General features: G+C 49.2%; 1 protein-coding gene across 2 annotated transcripts in view; it reads right to left on the bottom strand.

Moving 5' to 3' along the window:
* LOC140903899 (corticotropin-releasing factor receptor 1) overlaps positions 1 to 18,574 on the bottom strand; it is a 124,473-nt gene that overhangs the window by 31,908 nt on the left and 73,991 nt on the right. For both annotated transcript variants that reach the window (XM_073325842.1, XM_073325843.1), the window contains 4 exons: positions 17,673 to 17,758; positions 7,537 to 7,643; positions 5,008 to 5,128; positions 1,325 to 1,478 (listed from right to left, as the gene is read on the bottom strand). In XM_073325842.1, the coding sequence (XP_073181943.1) occupies positions 1,325 to 1,478; positions 5,008 to 5,128; positions 7,537 to 7,643; positions 17,673 to 17,758 (468 nt within the window). The remainder of the gene's footprint in view (positions 1 to 1,324; positions 1,479 to 5,007; positions 5,129 to 7,536; positions 7,644 to 17,672; positions 17,759 to 18,574) is intronic.

Raw genomic sequence — 18,574 nt, 5'->3', positions numbered from 1 at the left:
GCTCTGGTTGGAAGATGGTTTCTAATGAAATTTACAAATTCAAAATCTGGGAACAGGGGAAAAATGCTGGCGATGTTTTCAGGACCTGTCCCCCTCCGCCTCCTTGTTTTTCAACCCAATATTGGGGTGGCCAAGGCACTTTGGAAGTGTGAATGAGGAAAAAAATGAGGTGAAAGTTTTGAAACAAAGACAACGCGACTGGGGAAAGGTTTCTCCTTTGCTACGGCCAGCTCCGGTCCTGGATTTTGCACTGAGCTTGGTACATGCTCGTGCAGGATGCTGCCTGCCCGTGCAATGCAGATAGACGCTAATTGCCCTGAATATCCCCAGTGAGACCTGGAGCTCGGATTCCGGGAAAGCTCTGCCCCACACTATAAGCTCAGGGGCTAGGCAGGAAGAAATACCTCCTGGTCTGGGGCCCTCCCCTCTGCCGCCCACAGGATGTTCTGTGGCTGAGCACACACTGCGGGCTGCCCCCGGGGGATTGAAGATCATTTGTGCCAAGCCCTGAGGGAATCTGGGTCCAATGCGGGGTTGATCCACCAGTGGGTGCTGCCTCCAAATGCTCCAAGTTCCTGCTGCTCTAGGAGCCACGAGGAGGTGTGGTTCAGCTGTAGGGCAAGGCAGCCGGGCCTACCAGAGCTGGGGCCTCACGACCATGAGAGAATCTATCCAGCCTCATCGTGGCAAGACTGGCAAGAGGTACCATGGGAGGGGCTGTTACATTCCCCTTTGGGGGAAAGCTGGCAGCTTGTCTGCTCTGCACGGATCCCCCGCGTGCAGCGCTGGCGCCCACCCCGGTGTCCGCACGGATCCCCCGCGTGCAGGGCTGGCGCCCACCCCGGTGTCCGCACGGATCCCCCGCGTGCAGCGCTGGCGCCCACCCCGGTGTCCGCACGGATCCCCCGCGTGCAGCGCTGGCGCCCACCCCCGTGTCCGCACGGATCCCCCGCGTGCAGGGCTGGCGCCCACCCCGGTGTCCGCACGGATCCCCCGCGTGCAGCGCTGGCGCCCACCCCCGTGTCCGCACGGATCCCCCGCGTGCAGGGCTGGCGCCCACCCCGGTGTCCGCACGGATCCCCCGCGTGCAGGGCTGGCACACGCCCCGGGGCACACATTGTGAGGTCTGAATTTTCTGCACTGATTTCTCTCCCATCTGTCTCTGCCCTGCAGGACGCAATGATGCACTTGGAGAGTGATGGTGGTGGTGCAACTCGCACTCAGGGCCACTGCTCACCAGCCGGCCCCAACCAGCAAAGGGCTTGCACAGAAAGTCAGAACCGCAGTGAATGCCCCAGTCTTGCCCGTGCTCCATGGGACTTACACCAGCCGATGCAGATGAACATCCACTTGCGGAGCTTGTCGGTGGAGTAGGTGAGCACAATGGCCGTGTGGAGGTAGCAGCCCTCGCCGAACATCCAGAAGAAGTTGGTGACATGGAAGTAATTGTAGGCGGCTGTGACCAGGCGGCACCAGGCCTGCCACGGCAGGGAGGGATACAAAGGAAGCAGGAGAGGGTGTGCGTTAGGAACAGACCATGAAGCAATAAAACAAACAGCTCAGCCATTTCAGAGTTTCTTCTCCCCACTGGGCTGCTTGATTCATCTGGTGCTGAACAGAGACAGTACTCTTCCTACAGGAGCTCAAAGGTAGGAAGCCCCAGCAGCTCCATATTACCGAGGGGAAACAGAGGCGCACAGAGAAAGTGACTTGCCCAGGGAGACCCACTGGGTCAGTGGCAGAGACCCCATATCACTTGAATCTACGTTAGTTCTTATCTAGTCCCCATTATTGTAGCATCAAAGCTTCTCACAATCATTCATATGTTTATCTTTACAACACCCCCTGTGAAGCTGGATGCTGCTATTATCCCTCTGGGGCACATGGGAAACTGAGGCACAAACTAACCCAAGCGCTCAGTGGGAAACACAGATTTGAACAAAGGTCACGTAAGTCCCAGGCTAGTCCCCTGCGCCTCTCGGGGTAGTTCTATGGCCTTCCACATACAGTAAATTAAAGCGAGGTGCGACTTGCTTGCATTGTGATACCCACCCCCAGGGCTGACTGCGCATAGTGCATAGTGCAGAGAGGCCCCTGGCACAGGCATATTCCAGGGGTGGCCTGGGCATGGACATGGCTTCTTCTCCTCTGCTATGCTTCCATGCCCCGCTTTCCCCTCCCCTCACAGAGACCATGTAACCCCTCAAATCACCGCCCCCAACGCCAGGCTGGAGCCGGGCTGACCTGGAAGTGAAGGTTGCTGGGAGAGGGTTAGAGGGGCCGGTCCTGCTGGACACACACCAGCCCTGGGTGCAGCTGCGTGAACTTCGGCTCAGATCCCCAAAGGCATTTAAGTGCCTAAATCAATGGAAGTTGGGTGCCTAAATACCTTCAAGGATCTGAGCCCTCATCTTGTCAGACTGCTGTCTGGGACGCTTCTTCCTCCCTGGCCCCCCATTCAGCAGGCCTCCACTCCCATCTATTTCCTCTTAGCCGCCAAAGCCCCCAAGTGACATTGGCTATAAAAGCTAGCAAGCCCTCTGGAATGCTACAGAGCAGACCCTGGGTCGACGGTCAAGTCAGCAGGGCTGGAGCAGGAGCCGGTGCTGGGATTGTGGGATGGAGCGTGCTCCGCACAGGGGAGGGGGATTAGCAGGAGGCGTTGGCACAGTACACCTGCCTCCCTGCCACTGGCCTATCTTGTCCCCGCTTCTCTTGCCAGGCGGCCTGCTGGCCACCAGCTTCCCTTCCCTGATTGCCTGGGCCCGGTGCCGTGCGCACGGCCCTGCAGCGCTGGGTAACGCCAGCAGCGCCCAGCGCCGTCTACGCCGCCCCCGGCAGTGAGCAGCTGTGGAGACAGCGCAGCTCGGGCTGGAGCTCAGGCTCTGAAGCTTAGGCAGGAAGGAGGGTTCTGGAGCCTGAGATCCAGCCCCGCAAACGTGACTCTGTTGGCCTGTGAGCTGAGACTCGCAGCCACGGGCTGCCACTCACAAGGGACGAATTCTGGGCTGACTTACTCTCGGAGCAGAGTCAGTGGGGTTTGTGTAGGGCAGAGTTTGACCCCTGGCCAATTATGTTTGGGCCAAATTTGCTTCTTCCGCCTCTGCAGTACGGAAACTCCAGCCTCAGCTTTCAGACTGTCCCGAACTCCCTCCCAGCCTTCCCATCTGACTCTACATGTCCTGTACCCGCTCGCCTCTCCCCTCTTCACCTCCCCCTCCCGTGGCGTTAGACCTGGACTATTGTGCAGCAAGGCCTGTGCTGGGGAACGCTGCGCGGTGATGCCGGAGGATGGGGGAGAAAAGGAGCTGGGTGCTAAGGGTCATGGACACGGACCCCCCACCTTTTGTGAACCATATCATGGGGGTGAATTTCCTGCTCCAGGAATGGAAGGAGCTAAAAGCACTGGGCAGAGCCAGGCCTAACAGTGTGGGAAGGGCCTGTGTATCCTCGCCCTGCAAGGCTTTGCCAATGCACCTCAATCTTGGCATGGGCACAGATTCGGGGTGCTGGGGACGGGGGGGCTGTGAGTCAGGCATGAGGTGCATTGGCAGAACGCTGTGTCAGGAGCCCAGGGCTGGAATAGCAGGGGGCTGTGGGTCAGGAGAGAGGTGCATTGGCACAGCTGGGGGGCAGCCCAGGGTTAGAATAGCAAGGGGCTGTGGATCAGGCATGAGGTGTATCAGCAGAGTGGAGGGCAGGGGAGATTGCCCAGCACCTACCCGCATTCTCAGCTCTTTGCCGGCTGTGAAGAATCCGGCGCTGCCACAAGAAGCAAAGCACTGGAGTGCTAAGGGATCCACTCTGTATCCGTTTGCAAGGTGGCTTCTCACCGTGGGTGCTGGTGGGAGCTGGTGATAGTTACACCTTGGCCTGCAGTCCTGGGGGACCCTGCTGGGGGTCCAGCTGGGCCAGCCAGGGCAGCCTGAAGGGTTTGAACCCAAGGAACTGCAAATCCGCCTGCAGAAAACTAGCCAGGTCCGTGGGGGTGGGGGGCAGGTGGAGGGGCCCTGGGGGCTCAGAAGCAGATCTATGGGCTAGGGGTGAGTAGCACTTGGTCTAGGCTATAGACTGACTCTGGTGCCCCTGTCAGCCTCCCCGGGCAAAGGTCAGGGGCACATGTCTCCTCCCCTCCGCACTAACTTGCTGAGGTTCTGATGACCCCGTGGGGCCTCGGGGCCGGGACGTCTCCCGGAGGCCAAGCGCCAGTTTAATCACATCCCGGAGCCAGGCTGCTCCAGGGGATTAACTCACACGTGAAACCACACAGCAGACACAGGCCAGGGCTGGCACCACCTGCCTCTTTGGTTAGTGCAGCTCTGACTGCAACGGCACCTACTTGTCACTCTGACAGCTCTCGGCTCCAAGGCCCACAGCCCAACCCAGCTGGGCAGCACCTCGCTCATGCGCCGTGCTACGCCACATGGGCAGCACCACCCCGTATGGCTAACCTCAACTTAGCACACTGGGTATCACACACCACCCTGGGCAGGGCCTGGCATGCTGGGTGTGCAACATGGCACCCTGGGCAGTGTCCGGTATGCCAGGTGTGCAACAAGACACTCTGGGCAGTGCCCATCACACTGGGTGTGCAACATGGCACCCAAAGCCATGCCCGGCACACCAGGAGTGCAACGTGGCACCCAAGGCAGCGGTGCCCGAGACGCCAGGAATGCAACATTACACCCTGGGCAGTGCCTGGTATGCTGGGTGTGCAACATGGCACCCAAGGCAGTGCCCAGCGCCCTTCGGGTATGTTTCCACTGCACCTCGGGTGTGTGACTGCAGCCCGGGTGACCATACCAGCACTAGCTTTAATCTAGAGAACATGTCTAAAAATAGCAGCAAAGATGTGGGGCCGGGAGCTTCCGTGGAGGCTGCCCACCCTCCCCTGGGGCCACTTGACTATCTCGTGCTGCTGCAGCGTCACTGCGATTGTGACTTGAGCTGGGAAATGCCCGGCACACTGGGTGTGTAGCCACCCACACTGGCTGCTGCTGGACTCACCACGTTGCTTTCATGCACGGTCGGGTTCATGGTGAGCTGCACCACAAACCAGGTGGCATTTCGTAAGATGAAGGCTGTGATCAGGTTCCAGTGGATGATGTTCCGCAGGCACCTGATGCTCCTGTGCACACAAGAGGGGAAGGGAAGGGGCTGTTAGGACACCTTTGCGGTTTGGAGTCAAAGCAGTACCATCCTCTGCCCTATCCAATCTTTTCCCCGCCTCCCTGATGTCCACCTGTGGAGCTGGCCAATCAGTGCAAAGCACGGGGGTGAGTTTGTGATGAGGGAGCTGGAGCTGAGGCCCACCTAACTCATTGTGACCCTAAGAGCACCCCACTGCCAGAGGACAAGGGGCTCACTGGTGGCAGATGATGAGTTTCAGCTGGCCTGACCAATTCAGTGAACCCCAACACACTAGGGGTTATACTCTGTATCTAAAAGGGTGACACAACCCCTTCCCCATCTGGATATCACCCCAAACACTGTGACACTCATCTCAACCTTCTACTAGGTGGGAGCAGCTCTTTATCCCCACTGAGCTGGGCTGGAGTCAAACTGGTGACCTACAAGGGACTTAAGGGGGTCCCAGAGCCCAGGCTCCAGCTCGAGCCCGAATGTCTACACCACAGTTTTACAGCCCCACAGCCTGAGCCCTGCAAGCCTGAATCAGCTGACCCGGGCCATCTGTGGGTGTTTAATTGTTGTGTAGAGGTACCCTAAGTCCCTGTAGAGAGGGGATTTAGTGGTGCCTCTCCACAGTGCCCTGTATGTGTGTTTGTGTGTGAGAGCCAGGACATGCTGGCCAAATCTCCTTAGCAAATCCTCTAGCTCTGTGTCTGTAAGACCCCTGCTCGTGTGCCTGCGAGTGTGTGTGTGTGTGTGAGTCAGGACAACGTGCCAGCCAAGTCCCCTTAGTAAACCCTCCTGGTTCTTGGTTCATGCCGGCGGTTGTTTCTGTGGTATGGGGGCCTGCCTCCTTCCCTCTCCGCACCCAACTCATTTCACGCAGGCCACCTAGCCACCATCACTTTCAGTTGATACCAGCCCGGGGCCTTAGTCTCTTACTGCAGGTACAAGTAACGCCCATTGGCTTGAATCAGGCTGTGTTTGCTGGCCTGGCTCTGAAGAGTAAAAGCTCCTGTACTCAGGTCCCTGAGCTGTCCTGCCCTGTGCCGCACAGAATGTCTCCCAAGCTGAGCACCTGCATCGAAGTCCAGCCCAGTGCCTGTCAGAACCCGCTTACCCAGCTCAGGGGTGGAACTGGGCAGGAAACGGCTCTCCTGTCCCATGAACATTTTGCAATTTTGAAAAATTTTCCCAATTTGGGACAAAAAGTCAAAAATTCCAAATTTTCCACCAACCGAAACTCTAAAAGAAAATTTCAGTTGGGGTGTGTGTGTATCAATCAAAATATTTCATTTTAATCATTTTAGAACATTTCAACCTTGTTTATTTATTTATTTGTACAATAAATGAGCTTAAATTTTGAAATGAAAAGTCATTTTCAACCTGGAACTTTTCATTTAGAAAATGTTGTAATGGGACGTTTTGACAAATGTGATTTTTTTTTTTTTTAGAAAAGTTTTGAAATGGGAACTTTGTCAAATCAGACTCTTTCCCGCTAACAGTTTGGGTTTCAAAGAATCGGAATTTTCCAACAAAAATTGTTTTGTTGAAAAATTGTCCACCAACTCAACGGAGCGAAAAAAGACACAAGCAGTTCGCTCTTCAGGCACAGAGGTCGTGATCCATTCCCCAAGCTCTCTGAGTTATAGGTCTGTGTGGAGTGACTGTTGGGGAATATGGACAAGATGGGAAGTGCGGGCAGGGGCTCAAAACAGTGCTTCCTAGAACTGCTTGGAAATTTCCTGTCTAAACTGTTTTTGTGTCAGAAAATTGGATTTTAACTAAACAATTTTTTGTGTGAAAAATGCCTGCTTTCCTTGGAAATTTTGTTGTTGAAAAATGAAATGTACCCAAATCAAAATATTTCATCCAAAACCTGAAACATTTCAGTTTGGATTTGCTGCAGCAATGCCTCATGGGAGCTGTAGTTCAGGTGTCTAATGTCCCCATTGTCCTCCGTGGGCCAGGCTCCCCAGCTGCTCTACATCTCCTACGATGCACCTTGGGATGGACTCCCATAATGCATCACCCTTCATCCCCAGGGCTGTGGTTCATCTTGGGAGATGTAGTCCAACCAGACAGCCTGGCCTACAGAAGAGAATGGAGGCATGAAGGCCAGAACTACAATGCCCGTGAGGCATTTCCAAATCAAAATATTGAGGTTTTTGGTCAAAATTTGTTGGTATTCAAATTTCTGCTGAAATACTGAAATTTTCCATGGAAAATGTAGATGGAAACAAAAATGTTTCTTCCCTATTTTCTGACCAAGTCTAGTTCTTCTGTCTCAATCCCAGTGAGCTGCACAAGAGAACCTGTCTCTGGCTGCTTACTGGCAGGAGAAAGGAGGAGAACAAAGCCTGGATGCCACTCGGACACCAGCCCTGGGCTTCTTGGGTCTCTTACCTCAATCGCATGAAGAGGACGAAGGCAAGGAGCAGGGCTCCTAGCGAGACGCAGTGTCCTAGGTAGTTTATGATGACGGCAATGTGGTAATGCAGCTTGCTCTTCCTCTGTGGGAGAAAAGACACAACGAAGGTGGATCAGCTGGAAGTTCGTGGCCGCTGAGGGTCACTGCTTTGTAAAGTACTTTGGGATCTACTGATGAAAGAGCTCAGTATTGTTATTGTAGTCACTGCCCTGAGGAGCTTACAGACTCTGTAAACAAGACAGGCATAGGGCAGGAGGAAGAACTATAGTAACACGTGAGGAGAGTGACGGTTTGCAAACACCATGCTAGATTCTCGCTGGGTTTTTCAGTAGCGTTTCTAACCACACTATCCTACTGCCTCTCTCCATCTGGCTGTGGGGGGTTGGGTTCCCCAAGCCTCTTTTCATCCATCTGGCTGCCCTTCTTTAGATTCCAGTCAGCTGCTTGACATCTTTTTTATAGTACAGGGCTCACAGGTACCTGCAGCTGTCTTCTTCCTGGCCTGGAGGAGCCCGGGGCAGAGGAGCACAATGAATCTGCAGGGGGAGCTGTTGGCCACAAAAGCCCTGCAAGGAAATGAGGCAGCCGATACCGAATGTGCATATGAGCCTGCGCTCGATAACATCTCAGCCCTGCTTCAGGAGTCTCATTTTTTAATTTCTTTTTATTAAATCTTTAAGAAAGCAGCAAAAAAAAAAAGGAAAATGCAAGATCTCAGCACAGACCTCACAGAGCCAATCACCAGGGTATCTCAAGACAAAAATTCATGGGCCTTGATTTGCATCGATGTTAAGTCTCTGACAGTGTGGAAGACATCCAAACAAGGGTAGACAGAATTCACTCTTACTTGCAGGCCCCTTTACGCAGTGCAAACTGTCCTTGATATCAATGAAAATCAGGCCTGACATTTTTTAAAAGCTCCTTCTTGGTTTCACATCTAACACCCTCAAGCATTAAATAGAAAGGCTAGTCAAGTGTTTCAGAGGTGTCTAGTGATTTGGGGTCCTTGAAGGTGGGATGCTTTGAAGTAGACAGTTGCCTGGGACCTGATTTCCGGAGCATGGGCGGTTCAGTACGTTCTGAACATCCAGCCCGTAGCTGGCGTGTCAGGTTGAGAACCTGAAGTCTGGGGCACCCCCCGTATCTCAGGCCACTTTTGAAAATCTGGGCTAGAATCTCAATCTACAGGGGAAGGCTGGTCAGAAGACCATAAGAGCTGCCACGCACCTCAGATTATGGTCCATCTTACCCAGTATCCTGTCTCTGACAGTGGCCAGAGCTTCAGGGAGAGTGCATAGAGCAGGGCAATTTGGCATGATCCACCCCATCTTCCTCTCTTGGCTTCTGGCAGTCAGAGGTTTAGGGGCGCTCCGAGCATGGAATTGCACCCTGACCATCTTTGCTAATAGCCGCTGATGGACCTATCCTCCATGAACTTATCTAGCTCTTTTTTGAACCAAGAGCTCCTATAATTAAGAGTGGTGCAGGTTGTCATATTTTCAAAGGCACCAAAGGCCCAGATTCTCAAAAATATTTAGGCGCCTAACTGCCATGGATCTGGACTGAAGTGTCTTAGGAACATGAATCCTGTTTTCGAAAGAGACTTAGGAACTTGGGATCCTGAGCCCCACTGACAAAGTCCCTTGAGGTGAGTCAAGGAGCCCAGCGAGGCCTGATGCCTGGTGTGGAGGGAAAATTCAGTGGACCCAAGTAGGCCTAAACTTCCCAAGTAGGCCTAAAACTTTGGTCAGGCTAACTGTGTATATAAAGCATAAGAAAAGAGTGTGAAAAATTCCATTAAGGGGTGATTGCAAACAGCACAGCTTAAGAAATGTAACCATAACTGTTAGAAGTTAGAAAAAAACCATTAACTGCAAAGAAAACACCTGTCAATAGCAGGAAAAGCTTGTTTTTCCTAAACTCCAACTAAGGCAAAGCTACTGTTGAAACTTGAACTATATGACAAATAAGGAAAATGCTGTTAAAAGAAGTGGATTTAACAAATTGTGGTTTTCAGCAATGTAAGCTCCTGTATTTTCTGTATACGGCGGGGCAGCTACTTAGAGCTGTTACCTCCCTGCACTTGTAATCAATAAAGGAGCCTCAGGCTTGGTTCTGATCCAAACACAACGCGTGGTTAATTTTTCCACCACAAATCTTGGTGCCGTGACTCGAATAGACAGCCGACCCCCAGAACTGGAGGACCACGAGCAGTTCTCCGCCAGACCGAGGGCCCATCTGAAAGGTAAGAGACCTTTTGAAATCTCTGTTTTGGGTTTCTGGTGGAGGACTGCCCGTAGGCTCTGGGCTTGGGTAAGTTGTACACTCTATCTGGACTTTTGCTGCCAGACATGCCTGATGCCCTTGGGGTGGGTCAGAGTCCCATCCAGGTTTGGTTTCCCTGGGAAGAGCCACTGAGGGTGGCTGGGCAGGTTGTGGATAGACCTGGTTCCATGTGCCAGTGTGAAAGTGAAGGTCGATAGACCGGTGTGAGTGTGAGTCACAGGAAGACACCCCGAGCACCCTGCAAAGCTGGGCTCATGACCGGTGAGGGGCCTGTCTGGGTCTAGGAGTGTGTGATCCCATCCCTTCCATCCTCGGACAGTCTGTTTCTGTACCCTCTTTCCTCCCCTGTCTCTGGTTTCTGCCTGGAGGCGGTTTGAAAAGCCACTGACTGGTCTGATCACCTCACCCGAAGCGACAGAGTATGCGGTGCCAGCCGATGCTCTTTGCTTAAGGGTGGCTGTAAGACAGTCGTGGAGGCCCTACGCAAACCTTCTTTTGTTTGTTTACTCAAGTGGGACGAGTAAAAGATCTGTAGGGATTCTGGGAGCCGGGGGTCCAAAAGGGATTCCTGCACTCGTCAGCTAAAATGGGGGCCGATGAGTCAAAAAGGATCACCGTCCTGCCAAAAGGCACACACTAGTTCACTTGCAAGTTTCTGGAAAAATTGGAATTGGTATACCAGGGATTGGGATAATTTAAAGTTATGGTTTCCCTTAGAGGGAAAGCTTCGACCTTGACAAGATTGTGCACCTCAAAAGTGTGCTTCTGGCCAGTGTCAGTGTGAGGCATATTTCTACTGGCATGAAAAAACAGAAGGAAAAAACAAAACAAAATAAAAAACAGTGCCGTGAATCTCAAATGAGGAGTAGGAGAAACTTACAACACAATTAAAAGAGATTAAAAAAAAATTGGCAAAGAATTTAAATCCAAGTAAGCCGGCAAAAAATATTAAACAACAGAAGCCCCTTACGTTCACCCCTCAGACAGTGTCTCCCTGTACTGAGAAAATGTTCCCCTTGCGCCAATTCCCAGGCATTGGTGCTTCGGGTCATAAGACCTCGGTGTCTGCACATGCACCTTGGTCTCCTACAAAATTGTATAATTTACTTTAAAATTTTCCAAAAATAAAAGAGGACCCTGTTAAATTAAAAAAGAAATTGAAAACTGTTATAAACTGTTAGAACCCTACATGGGCAGATGTAAACCACCTTCTATGAAGGGTCATGCCTAGGGAAACACTGAGTTGCCTTTGTAAAAAAGCTCAGTGGCCCAAGCAAAATCCAGGCCAAAACCAAAAAAGGTTAAATAAAATCAGAAAAAAGCTGTTAAATAAAATTCTCACAGCCTGCCCAAAGAAAGCTGACTGGAGCAAAAATTAGCACCTGTAAACAAAGTAAAAATAAAAATTTAAGTAAAACCCAATACTCTCACAGCCACATTAAAACTATGTTAATGACCTTCCAGCTCCAGAACATACAGGGACCCCTGTAATAGTTGCCCATTGCGGGGGGAGAAGGGGAAGGCCAAGCCAAGGTTCCCACCGTCCACCTCCCCTAGGGACCCAGTGATGGTGTGTGTTACTTTTGCAAGTAAATGGACCATTGGATTCAGTAATGACAGGTTTCAGAGTAACAGCCGTGTTAGTCTGTATTCGCAAAAAGAAAAGGAGGACTTGTGGCACCTTAGAGACTAACCAATTTATTTGAGCATAAGCTTTCGTGAGCTACAGCTCACTTCATCGGATGCATACTAACCACATAAATTGGTGGTTTATGTACTCCTTTTCTTTTTGGATTCAGTAAATGTCCCTACCACCCTGGTCGATCCAAAAGTGGTAGGGGTGGGCAATACTCTTATTCCCCACTCCATCTCTTCACCTCTGTCCATTTCTATCGGTCCTTTGTTTGACCGTCATGCTTTCCTCCTAAGCCCTTGTTCACCAGCTAACCTTTTGGGAAAAGACTTGCTGTGTAAATTAAATTGTATAATCTGCTGTACCTCAAATGGAGTGTATCTGGACGTGCCTGATCCCACTCACAATGAGGTCCTGGCAGTTTACAGGAGAAGTCCAACCTCAGCCCTTCCTCACTGCAACAGGAACTGCTGGCTAAGGTCTCTCCCTCCTTGTAAGCCTTGTGAGCCTATCATGCCAATCAGGTTGGGTGCATTGGGTTGGCCCAACCCATTAAGATTTGCCAAAATCTAGCAAGACCCCTTCCCAAGGTGCAGCAGTATCATAGAATATCAGGGTTGGAAGGGACCTCAGGAGGTCATCTAGTCCAACCCCCTGCTCAAAAGCAGGACCCATACCCAATTAAATCATCCCAGCCAGGGCTTTGTCAAGCCTGACCTTAAAAACTTCTAAGGAAGGAGATTCCACCACCTCCCTAGGCAACGCATTCCAGTGTTTCACCACCCTCCTAGTGAAAAAGTTTTTCTTAATATCCAACCTAAACCTCACCCACTGCAACTTGAGACCATTACTCCGTGTCCTGTCTTCTTCCACCACTGAGAATAGTCTAGAACCGTCCTCTCTGGAACTACCTCTCAGGTAGTTGAAAGCAGCTATCAAATCCCCCCTCATTCTTCTCTTCTGCAGACTAAACAATCCCAGTTCCCTCAGCCTCTCCTCATAAGTCATGTGTTCCAGACCCCTAATCATTTTTGTTACCCTTCGCTGGACTCTCTCCAATTTATCCACATCCTTCTTGTAGTGTGGGGCCCAAAACTGGACACAGTACTCCAGATGAGGCCTCACCAATGTCGAATAGAGGGGGACGATCACATCCCTCGATCTGCTCGCTATGCCCCTACTTATACATCCCAAAATGCCATTGGCCTTCTTGGCAACAAGGGCACACTGCTGACTCATATCCAGCTTCTCGTCCACTGTCACCCCTAGGTCCTTTTCCGTAGAGCTGCTGCCTAGCCATTCGGTCCCTAGTCTGTAGCTGTGCATTGGGTTCTTCTGTCCTAAGTGCAGGACCCTGCACTTATCCTTATTGAACCTCATCAGATTTCTTTTGGCCCAATCCTCCAATTTGTCTAGGTCCCTCTGTATCCTATCCCTGCCCTCCAGCGTATCTACCACTCCTCCCAGTTTGGTATCATCCACAAATTTGCTGAGAGTGCAATCCACACCATCCTCCAGATCATTTATGAAGATATTGAACAAAACCGGCCCCAGGACCGACCCCTGGGGCACTCCACTTGACACTGGCTGCCAACTAGACATGGAGCCATTGATCACTACCCGTTGAGCCCGACAATCTAGCCAACTTTCTACCCACCTTATAGTGCATTCATCCAGCCCGTACTTCTTTAACTTGCTGACAAGAATACTGTGGGAGACCATGTCAAAAGCTTTGCTAAAGTCAAGATATAATACATCTACTGCTTTCCCTTCATCCACAGAACCAGTAATCTCATCATAGAAGGCGATTAGATTAGTCAGGCATGACCTTCCCTTGGTGAATCCATGCTGACTGTTCCTGATCACTTTCCTCTCATGTAAGTGCTTCAGGATTGATTCTTTGAGGACCTGCTCCATGATTTTTCCGGGGACTGAAGTGAGGCTGACTGGCCTGTAGTTCCCAGGATCCTCCTTCTTCCCTTTTTTAAAGATTGGCACTACATTAGCCTTTTTCCAGTCATCCGGGACTTCCCCCGTTTGCCACGAGTTTTCAAAGATAATGGCCAATGGCTCTGCAATCACAGCCGCCAGTTCTTTTAGCACTCTCGGATGCAACTCATCCGGCCCCATGAACTTGTGCACATCCAGTTTTTCTAAATAGTCCCTAACCACCTCTTTCTCCACAGAGGGCTGGCCATCTATTCCCCATGTTGTGATGCCCAGCACAGCAGTCTGGGAACTGACCTTGTTCGTGAAGACAGAGGCAAAAAAAGCATTGAGTACATTAGCTTTTTCCACATTCTCCGTCACTAGGTTGCCTCCCTCATTCATTAAGGTGCCCACACTTTCCTTGGCTTTCTTCTTGTTGCCAACACACCTGAAGAAACCCTTCTTGTTACTCTTAACATCTCTCGCTAGCTGCAGCTCCAGGTGCGATTTGGCCCTCCTGATTTCATTCCTACATGCCCGAGCAATATTTTTATACTCTTCCCTGGTCATATGTCCAACCTTCCACTTCTTGTAAGCTTCTTTTTTATGCTCTATCAAAACAGGCCAAGGGAAAATCCAACCTGTTCTTACCTCCTGCATTCAGCAAGGAGTCATTATTCCTATGGTCAGTGAGTGTAACTCCCCCCTTTTTACAGTGCTGTTAATGCTGCTGTATTCCCTACCTTTCCCATTGTCCCTTGTCCTGCTACTATCCTTTCCTGCAAAGCACCGGTGCTGAGTGGTTGTTACCACCTCAAATAAGGAAAAGGTTATATTAAGTCCAAACGTAAAAGAATTAAGGTTATTGTTAAATAAGATGTATCTAGATGTAAAAAAATAAATGTGTGTGTATGTAAATAGGTGTGTATAAATAAATAAAAGGGGGGTTAGTCAAAAAGCCCACTCTCCTTGCTCAGTTGGTAGTAAAACAATGCCTGTGCCCATGAAAAGAAATAATGCAACAACAACAACAAAAAAGGATCAGGCCCAGACACGCAGGCAACCGCAGTTTAAGAAAGTTAAAAGAAAAGAAAGTGAGAGGTTAACTCTGGAGTTACTGGTGGAAATTAAGCAGTGAAACTTTGTACAAATGTTAAAGAAGGTGTTATGAAAAGAAAATTCTTGGTTTCTTTGCAGCCATTCCTTTGAAGAAAGGGCGCATTTCTCTGGAAGAATCCAGGCAAACGGTTATTTAAGTAAAATCATTTAACTATAAACAAGTTAGGCAAATTAGCTAAAAACCACTCCTGGTGAATACAGTCTTTGTTTTATAAGTTTAAAATAAATAGGTGTTGTTTTAAAATTGTAAAACCAAAAAAATACTTTTGCCAAACAAAAGAAACGAGTGTTGTTTAATTTTGGTATTTAGCATTTAATCCTTAAGGTGACTTAATGCTTTACAAGATTTAAAATGTTTTTAAATAAAGACCAAAGCTGTGGCTGCAGCAGGGCAGTCAAAGCCAGGAAAATGGAAAAGGATTTTAAATCTGTTTTGGTAACAAATGGCAGATAAAAGCTGTTGTGGGTGCCCCACACTAAGTCTTAAGGTGGCTCCGTGTAATCAACAGGCACTTTGCCAAAGGGGAGCCAAAATGGGTCGTGTTTTCCTTTTCAGATTAATGTGTGTTTAAGAGCAAAAGTTAAAAGTTAAAAGTTAATTGTGTCCTTTTGAGACAAAGTCTCTAAGCGGCTGATAACTTTGAATCCAAAAGCAAGCCAAGAATGTCTGTGTTAATGCAAATCACCTAAATAATAAAAATAGAAGCCATTAAAATCTAACCTGCCTATAAAACAAATACAGGAAAATATGGGGAGTAATTCCTCAGTTTTGCCTGCAATCAGCAAGGGTATTTGTAAAGAAAGGGATATTTTAACCAATACTGCCAACAGTGTGTAATCTGTCAGCAACATAGCGTTGGTAAAGCTGTCAAGGTTAGGCAGGCAGCACATCCCCCTTCCTGGGGACTTTTTGTAAATACTCAGATTGATTCAAATGTTTAAATGTTGTAATTGCAAGTATGTGTTAGTTTTAGTAATGTATTTCCCTGTAAAAAAGGCAGATGCCAAAACTGTTGTAAAATTTTGTTTAAGGATTTTGTACCACAATTTGGCATATCTGTGAGTAGCAACACTGATACTAGATGACCTTCTGGGGTCCCTTCCAACCCTGATATTCTATGATTCTATGATAGTGGACCTAGTGACAGATTTCAGAGTAGCAGCCGTGTTAGTCTGTATTCGCAAAAAGAAAAGGAGGACTTGTGGCACCTTAGAGACTAACCAATTTATTTGAGCATAAGCTTTCGTGAGCTACAGCTCACTTCACGATGAAGTGAGCTGTAGCTCACGAAAGCTTATGCTCAAATAAATTGGTTAGTCTCTAAGGTGCCACAAGTCTTCCTTTTCTTTTTAGTGGACCTAATATTATTGGAAAAATTATAACAAGTTATGTGCAGCTTTACAGATCCAACACAATCTCCACTGCCCCCACCACCCGCAGTCTGCCAGGACAGTAAAACGTCAAAATGGAATTTTGAAAAATATAACTGGCCTGTGCTAAAACAAATTTAAAGTGGCCAAATGCCCTCCCATTAGCATTAATGAATATGAGAGCCACTCCCAATCAAAAGACTGGACTCAGCCCTCATGAATTCTAACAGGGCGCCCAATGCGACTACTGGCTGCGCCCCACTGATCCTGGCTCAGATGGGCAGTCATTTAATAAATAACACAATGCTTAATTATTGTCAGGCACTAATGAAATGTGTTAGGTCTTTTTATATACAGCAGCCCTGTCACTCGCTGAAACCAGGAGACTGGAGCTACATAGAGGTCCATCAGCGAGGAACCGCCCTGGCCCCATGCTGAAAGACCCTTATCAAGTCCTGTTAATTATCAACACCACTGTGAAGTGCTGAGAATTGACTACCTGCCCATGTTTCTCACTGTAATGGCTCTCCGACTGATGATCAATCTATCTTTCCTTCTGGTATTGTTGCTCCTTCTGAACAGCAGGAGTGAAGGACAAGGTAAAAAGCCAGTAACCTCTCCTTTGTCTGCTGACAGACCCACAGTGCCTTTAAAGGCACAACCTCTCCACCTGAAGAAAACAACCTCTCCACCTAAGGACATAATAAAGCCTCCAACCAAGCAAGGTGATTGTGCTAGTAACCTCTCCCTTGCTGCCTCATTGCCTGACAGCTAAGTAAATTAAGACTACAAAATCTTGAAGAATAGCTTGCGGAAGCTAGCCAAAACTACCTGAATTAAAACTTTTAATATTCCTCAGCCTCTCCTTCTTAACAAACTTAGGGTGGGAATGGAAAAGTAATATTTTTCTAGATCTTGACCAATCAGTAGCCTCACTAGTAAATAATCAAATGTATACCCAAAAAGTTTGTTCTGCCACCGGAAATTTTGCCTGTAGTGAAATTATCCCAGTAACTAATAATTTAACCTGTCCCCTATTGTAATAGACCCCTTCTGAAGCCATTGATGCTGATGGCTCTCAGCCTTTTTGTGAAAGTCTTTAGCCAACAGTTGTGCTGAGCCCTCTACAGAGTCAGCAGGCCGGCCTGCGGCCTGCAAGGCACCATGCTTGGCTGGGCTGGTGCTGGGCCCAAGAAGGCGGAGGCACCTAATGGCTGACAACCACATCGTGCCTCCAGCAGCCCCACTTGGTGGAGAGGCCTGTGTGAAAATCCCAGAGCTCTCTGGTGTAATTAGAATTGAGCAAGGGTGCCTGGAAATTTGATACATCCAATATTTCAAGTGATTCCTTTTCCCTCCCACCCTTGAGGGTGGTGGTGGGTTTTGGCCAGAGCAGTATGGGCTCAGGAGAAGACATGCATGCTAATTAAACTAATTATTTCCCCTACTGTCAGGCACTCATCCAACCTGAGAATCATCAATTAACGTGGTGAGAAAGCCCTTCCCAGCAAGAGATAGCAACACAGAATCATAGGACTGGAAGGGGCCTCAAGAGGTCATCTAATCCAGTCCCCTGCACTCATGGCAGGACTAAGTATTATCTAGACCATCCCTGACTGGTGTTTGTCCAATCTGCTCTTAAAAATCTCCAATGATGGAGATTCCACAACCTCCCTAGGCAATTTATTCCAGTGCTTAACCACCCTTCCAGCCACTTCCTTCCAACCCCATGGAACAAACATGACCTGGTTCAAATGGTCTGTGGGCCCGTACCTCCTCGTCGAGAATCTCCTGGCACTGGGAATAATTGACGCGGGCTGCCCAGCTCCCATTCATGAGGCATTCTCTGAACCCGTTGTCTGGAGGAAAGAGACACAAACACATCGAACAGTTAATGGCACAGGATTAAAAAAGAGATTTGGAAGTTGCTATGGCGAGATTTTCAGGTTGCCATGGCACCAGGCCAACTGGATTTTTTTCCTGTAATACTGACTCATTTACTTGATTATTATTATTTCAACATGGAAATCCAGTTGCCACTTAGTAAATGCCATGTTTGTTCTTTCAAAAACTTTCTTTGCAAACAAGGATGAAAGCGGGAGCCAAGAAGGAAAGAAAGAAAAGCAAATCTAGCGCAAAGGGCTGGTGGTAATGTTCCCTTCATACTGGCTGTTCGCCCGTATGATCATTCACTGTCTGTTTTAACACTATCTCAGTGATAATGTGAAGTTGGCGCCTTATTTCCTGCAATAACAACTTCCTTAGCATATCGGCAAATTTCATTGTCACGGGGATGACTCTAGGCATCACGAGCTGAGAAGACAGCTCCCGTGGCAAGCCCAAAGCAACATCCTATTAGCATTAGCGCCAGAGGAGTGATAGAGCGATGGGGACATTGCAGGTCTATTATTAGCAAACAGGCCTTTGTGCCCTATCAGAGAAATTGGATTCAGAGATTACAAGCCCAGAAGGGCCCTGTCATAGGCCCAGGCCCTGAGCTGTGCCTCAGTTTCCCCTTTGGCTATATAAACCAATCTGAGTCAGACTTTACCTTCAATAACCCCTTGTTCACGGCGGACATTAGTCACCGATAACCAACAAACTAGCCTAAGGAAATAGCCCCAGGCTTCAGTTTCCTCCTCATCATCCGGAGATGCCCTCTTCTCCTTGCTCCC

Source organism: Lepidochelys kempii, chromosome 27 (assembly GCF_965140265.1).
Source record: "Lepidochelys kempii isolate rLepKem1 chromosome 27, rLepKem1.hap2, whole genome shotgun sequence".
NCBI lineage: Eukaryota > Metazoa > Chordata > Testudines > Cheloniidae > Lepidochelys > Lepidochelys kempii.
This window is presented reverse-complemented; position numbering and strand designations above follow the sequence as displayed.